Here is a 6,111-nt window from a genome sequence, read left to right as displayed (position 1 = left end):
ATATGTGTACAAAATAGTGTACAGTTCATAAAAGCTGTGCAAAGACAGCAAAGTTCAGTTAAAAAAAAATCAAAGAGGCTGTGGGTCTCTCTGTCCACGTCATGCCCAGTGCTCAGGAGGTGTGCAGCTGAGCAACACCTCCACAGAAACAATAAGAGGGCACAGGGTAGAGTGCTTGGTGCGTATACCATGGATGCAGAAATTTAAAAGGAAAGGTTTAAATCACTCATATAGAAATAGAGACCAACTCTTCTCCCATTTTATAGAACTCACTTCTTTCCCCAGAGAGCATTTGGAAAATGACCAAACAAAACCCCCCACTATTTATGTGGTGCCTTAGACCGGAAGGCACAAATATATATTTTTTCTTTTTTGAAATTCTTGCGCTTTCCAAGGGAACTGCTACAGGAAGTGGGGGAGGGGTGTTACCAGAGTCTGGAGTAGGCTGGGAGGCCCTTGCTACCTCAAGTGGGGAGGTGGAGGGACGTCAGAAGTTAGGGGTGTTGGAGAGAGTTATATACTCGGTGTTTGGACTCCTAAGGCGGCTTCCTTCTCCATAAGAAGGTTTCCTACCGTCTAGTCGTTGCGAAAGATCAGCAGGGCCTGGCTCGTAATTAAGTCCAGGCTGTGGGACTGCAGAAACCCCCATGGTGTTTTAAGTGGTTTGCACTAAACAAGACAGAATGGAGCCCTCGTGGAGAAATTAAGGCTGGGGCCAAGCCCTAAATTTAACTTATGTAGTGGGGAGGACTGTTCGGAGGTGGTTTGGGAGAAGGAAAGGTCTCTTTGGGGCAACGGAGGGGCTGTGGCGCCCTGGCCGAGGTGACGGTTCTGCAGGGGGCAGAGGCAGCGTCGGGCAGCGCGGACCAAGGGCACACGCAGGCTGGACCCCGCCTCTTCAATTTCAAAGCACTTAGAAACAGTACTCGGGCGCACGAGTGGCTTCTAGGACACGGTGATTTCCTCCTCCTCCTCGCCCTCCTCATCCTCCTCGGAGTCGGAGAAGTCCGAAGGTTTCCCGGGGCTGCTCGAGTGCGCCGGGGAGGAGGGCAGCGGCCGGTCCAGCCGCGGGTCCCGCAGGTGCGGAGGCTCTGGGGACGCGCGATAGGCCAGGCGGTGGCGGGGGCTGCCCGGGGCCTCGTCTTCCTCCTCGTCGTCCCCGGGCCCCTTCTGGCCCACGTCGCTGAGGTCCGGGTGCGGATTGAGCTTGGTGGGAAGGGTCTGCTCGCGGCAGCCTCCGCTAGACAGGAGTTCTCGCTCCTTGGAGTTCCGCCACTTCATGCGTCGGTTCTGGAACCAGATTTTCACCTGGGACGTCGGGAAAGGCGAGAGGAAGGAAGCAGCGGGGATTAGCGCTGGGGCCCCAGGGGCAGGGCGCGGGGTAGGGGCGTTGGAGGAACGCATGTGGGGCGCGGAGCGAGGAGGCTCGGTCCTTCCTTGCCTGCTCCCCTCCTGGTGACAAGAGTTCACCTGGGTCGCAGCACTTACTACACCCCATCTCCGCTGGCAGCTCCCCTTACCCTGTCCCCCCGTACCTGGCCCCAGCGGCAGGGTGGGGGCCGCTGGGCCTGGGGGAGTTGGCAAGGAGTCGGGGTGGGGGTGGAGAGAGAAGCGGGCTGTCCTAAGGAGCCTCAAGGGAGCGGGCTTGCGCCCTAAGTCCCTCCGGAGGCCTGGGTTTCGCCCCATCTGCGTCACCGGACCTAAGCGGTTTCAGGGAATCCTCCCAACTGACTTGCGCAGGGGAGGGGTGAGCGCGGAGGGAGGGGCCGTGGAGACTCGCCCTCACCTGCGAGTCCTTCAGGCCCAACTTGGCCGCCAGCTTCTTGCGGTCGGGCTTGCTGATGTACTTCTGCTTCTGGAACATCTTCTCCAGCGCCTTGCGCTGCACGTCGGAGAACACGGCTCGACGCAGCATGCCCCGCCGAGGCTTGCCGCGGGCGGCCAGCGGCCAGGAGAAGGTCCCGGGGATGGGCACGACGCTCGAGGACGCTGCGGGGTGCGGGCAGGTGGCGAGTCAGTGGGCGGTGTCCCGCCGAGACCCGGCGGCGTCCGCCCCCACCCCAAAGCGACTTTTTCTGGCTTTTTCTCTCTGATCCCTTCATCTCTTTAAAGCGCTCTCTTTTCTCCCCTTGGAGAATAGACCACGAACCTACAAACCTGCCAGTGTGAAAGGCGCTTTCCGCCCAAATAACTTTCCCTTTCAACCATGCAAACCCGGATTAGGTAGAACCACGGAAACACAGAAAACAGCCCCCACAATAGCCTGTTTCGTTTTCCCATTCAATGGTCTCGGGGAAACAAACTGTGTACATCGGCTAAAATAGCAACAGGAAAAAATAACTTACAAAAATTAAAATAAAATATCCAGCCGAGGCCACTGGGTTTCTCTCCTAAATTTTTATCATCTTGGTGGGTTTTGCATTCTTTAGATGAAAATAGGATGCTTTACTGTTTTGATAGCGAGGGGAAAATCCGCTTTGAATTTTTTTTTTGAAAAATCCAATCAGTATTCATCTTTTTTATATTAATCTTTCCTCCCCTCCCCCACAAAACGTAAAGAATTCAGCCCTTATACATGAAAAGTGGCAGCTAATTAGCACATTGACCGTTTCCCAATGGGTATTGGCATGATAAAAAGGGGGAGAGTTTCGCTTTAAGAGAGAGAGAGAAAAAAAACAAAAAGAAACAGAGACTCTAATGAAGCGTGAATGGTAATTGTGTAGTAATGAACTAACAGAAAAAGACTGAGGACAAGCAGCGAAAGCCATATATTACTGGGACAAAAGAGATTTACACTTTCAAACTAAACACAACTGCAGGCCAAGACCATTGGGAGAATACTGATGGCAGAGGCTTCTCTTCCACGAATCGTTTTCATTAAATGGACATGAAAAGCTATTTATAAAGCTCGGGTTGTTTTTGTTGGAGCATTGAGATGAGGGAGAAAGGGAGCAGATTCCATTATTAGCAGCAGCGTGAATGGGGGGGGGCGGTTGGTGAATTCTCTCTCCCCCTTTAAAAAAAAATCAATTGCTTGTTTCTTCGCTGACATTTGGGAGCGCTGTCGTGGTCTTACCCATCCCCCGCAGACTCTGGCCAGTCTCTCTTCTCTTTATAGGGGATCCCCTGTCTCCTTTTGAGTTTAACCAGTTGCAGAGTTTTTGAGCCATAGTTTGAGTCACCAGTGAGATTCTGGGATGGAAACCGCTCCAAAGCTGTTTCGGGTGTTTCTCCTTTAGACTGGGACCCACTTACAGGCTTCTCTCCAACTGCTGCTTAGTTTACACTCATCGGTATTTTAAGAGATATGTCGGCGAGGGAAGAGTGTGAGAAGGGGTTGGGAAATCAAGTTGGGGGTGGGGGAGGATCTGGTCCTCCTCCCCTAGGGCAACCCTGGGCATCCCACCCAAGAGGGCACCCCATGTGGTCTTGTGAAAAGCCCGAAGCCCTGAATGAGTCTTAAAGAGAAATTAGCCCCGGCTGGTAGGTGTCTCTTGGCGGCGTGGAGGGACGAGGGCTGGTCTGTGTGTGGCTGCCCAGAGGAGCTGACCAATTGGTCATGGTGCTGAAACCTTTGTGGGGAATCGTGGCCAAGTTGCGCTGACTCTGTGGGAAAACGGCGGCGTGAAGGGATGCCAGCAGCTCGTCGCCGGGCAGGGAACCGCCTCAAATTGGGACCATGACAATTCCTGCTAATTTGTAGAGCAGGGAATTGGTGCAAAGTGTCAAGCAGTCACTGCTTGTGCTAAATAGGGCATCAAATTGGCGCGACGGATTCGTGAATGTTGTACGCCTCGCAACCTCTGAACCAGAGCGTAACCCGAGGGGTGGACGGAGAAATATGGCTTCGGGGCAGGGAGCCCTTGGCCGGGGCTGGGGCGCCTCCCAGGCTCGCGCGCAGAAGGGGGATGAGACCTACCTGGGAAATAAGAAGATCTGATGAAAGGCTGAAAGGAACCTTCAAAGTAGGGAAAGGCGAAGGTCTTGGGAGGCACACTCTGGAGCAAGGAGGGAGATGTTTCTGGGAGGGAGGGAGGGAGAGAAAAAAGGAGGGAGGAGACAGAAAGGGAATTTGATTAAGTATTTGATTATTGTACAGCACATTGAATACATGATATGATTAACCCCTCATTTGGTTTCAAAGGCATCTTGATGTATTGACTGGGTAACATATTCCTGACATTGTCCCATCTGTGGACGTCCTTCCTTTCCCCCCTAAAGTAGTCCTCTGCACCGTTCACCTCTACTCCAATTTCTTTCTTAGGCACTAATGAGATATGTAGGACTGGAGCAGGGAAGAAAAAAATTGCAGATCCATAATGCTACCTAAGCCGATAAATATATCATCTTGTGTAAAAACAAAACAAAACAAAACACCTGTCCCCAGCAGCTTAAGGGCAGAAATGCAGACGCCCAGGGGCATGCGCCCAGCTTTACCACACCTGCAACTACGCACTGTCTCCGACTGCAAGTGCCAGAGTTCCTTCTGAGAGTGAGGCGAGCCTGGAGGCTTTTCTTCCTTGGAATTGGCTGGAAATAAGTTTTACTATGTACGACATGGGGTCTCAAAGTTTGTGCGCTAACGTGTGCGTGGGTACCGCTCTCTGCAGAAACTGAGGCCAGAAGGACTCCGTGCATGCCCTGCACCTGAGCGGGCCCTCAGCGTTCTGCCCTCACTTACCTGTTCTGGGCCCCGAGGAGAGGATGGCGTTCACCCCAAACTTCAGAAACGTGGGCTCGCTAGCAGGGGAGACAGCAGTTGGTGGAGAGCCGCCCCGCCGGCTGCCGGAACCCGGGGAGCCCAGGTCCGAGGCCCCGGAGTCCGGGAGGGCCCCGGGGGCCCCCTGCCTGGGAGGCGACATGCTGGCGGTGGGCACGCTGCGGGGCAGGTAGGCAGGGGGCCGGCTGATGCGGATCAGATCCTCCACCAGGAAGCTGGAGTGGCCGGAAAATGCCGACTGCAGGGACTGGGGCAGCGTCAAGGTGGGCGTGGGCCGCAGGAGGCTAGGGTACCCGGCGGGGGGCGTGAGGAGGCCGGGGAACATCATGGTAGGCGCGGGGCGGGCGAAATAACCCTTCTTCCAGTGGCCGGAGGGCAAACGCCTCGCTTCCCGCCCCTCCCGCCCCCGCGGTGCCCTCTCTCTTGGGCTTAGCAAACGTCTCCAAAGATCCCACTTGGTCGTCTGCGAGTCCTCCGTGGTCCTCCGTCGAGGTGACGGTTTTATAGTGGGCCGCCCGCTAAAGCGCTTTGAAAAGTGACAGCTCTGACAATGAAGTTCAACAAAGTTCTCCACTCAAGCTTCATTCGCCAGAGGCTCTGGGCGCTCTGATTGGCGCAGGGGTGCAATTTATGATTGGATTAGTCTTCATAAGCATGGCCCGCACAATGGGCCGGCAACAAAGGCCCGCGCGCATCAGTTCTGCATATCGACCGCCTCTTTGCAATACAGTGCTCCCCCAAAGCTCTCGCCAGGGGTTTTTGTTCCGAAGCAACACCCGGGCTAATTAAATGCCTATTTAGGAGTTTCAGATGACATCTTGCCTCATAGAAAAGGAATTATTTAAAGAACGCACTAAATTTATTTGCAGCTCCCCTGCTGATCCTGGAAAATAAATCAATAAATATTCATAGAAATACATCTCCAGGCTATCAGTAAAATAACCCTCCCCCTTGTGGGGGTGGAGCAATGGAAAGTTTCAAGTCAGTGAACATGAAAATGTACCCCCTCTTCAGTCTCCAGCCCTGTCCGTTACTCCGGCTGAAGCATAAAGCAGATGTGAGGCGTGGGTTAAATCAGTGTCAGAAAGTCCCATTCTAACAACCCAGGGAGACTTGGAAAATGATGATTTGGGGCTACTGGATGTGTGTCCGTAAGGGTGGAGGGAGGTCTTTATTTGGGTTGTTTCATTTTGGGAGAGTGGTAGAGTTTGAGTGTTGGTGGTTACGCGAAAGTAAAAACGAGTCTTCGGCAAATTCCCAGCAACTTGGAAAACGATTTTCTCTAGAAGTGTCTGTGAGGGGCACTCCGCAGCTCACCTTGCGGGAGGAGCGGAGGAGAGCACGGCAGAGCGGCGGGGCTGCGGCATTGCGCTTGCAAAGTGCTTACCCCT

The 6,111-nt window shown here is 53.9% G+C and overlaps 1 protein-coding gene across 1 annotated transcript; it reads right to left on the bottom strand.

The window, feature by feature from the left end:
• Positions 1-893: 893 nt before the first annotated feature.
• On the bottom strand, positions 894-5,048 carry DBX1 (developing brain homeobox 1). Its single transcript, XM_012654314.1, has 4 exons — positions 4,682-5,048; positions 3,920-4,021; positions 1,787-1,989; positions 894-1,308 (listed from the first exon to the last, which is right to left on the bottom strand). The coding sequence occupies exons 1-4, from the start codon at positions 5,046-5,048 to the stop codon at positions 946-948; spliced, it is 1,035 nt and encodes a 344-aa protein (XP_012509768.1). The 3' UTR covers positions 894-945.
• Between the last annotated feature and the right edge of the window lie 1,063 nt (positions 5,049-6,111).

Source organism: Propithecus coquereli, unplaced genomic scaffold (assembly GCF_000956105.1).
Source record: "Propithecus coquereli isolate 6110/MARCELLA unplaced genomic scaffold, Pcoq_1.0 Scaffold44, whole genome shotgun sequence".
NCBI lineage: Eukaryota > Metazoa > Chordata > Mammalia > Primates > Indriidae > Propithecus > Propithecus coquereli.
This window is presented reverse-complemented; position numbering and strand designations above follow the sequence as displayed.

Bases quoted from the DNA above. Each gene is read 5' to 3' on its own strand.
- DBX1 (XM_012654314.1), bottom strand. From the start codon at position 5,048: ATGATGTTCCCCGGCCTCCTCACGCCCCCCGCCGGGTACCCTAGCCTC. The intron at 4,022-4,681 runs GTAAGTGAGGGC...CCTCCCTCCCAG, and splicing joins CTCCTCGGGGCCCAGAACAG to AAACATCTCCCTCCTTGCTC. The intron at 1,990-3,919 runs GTAGGTCTCATC...CGCACCCCGCAG, and splicing joins CAGATCTTCTTATTTCCCAG to CGTCCTCGAGCGTCGTGCCC.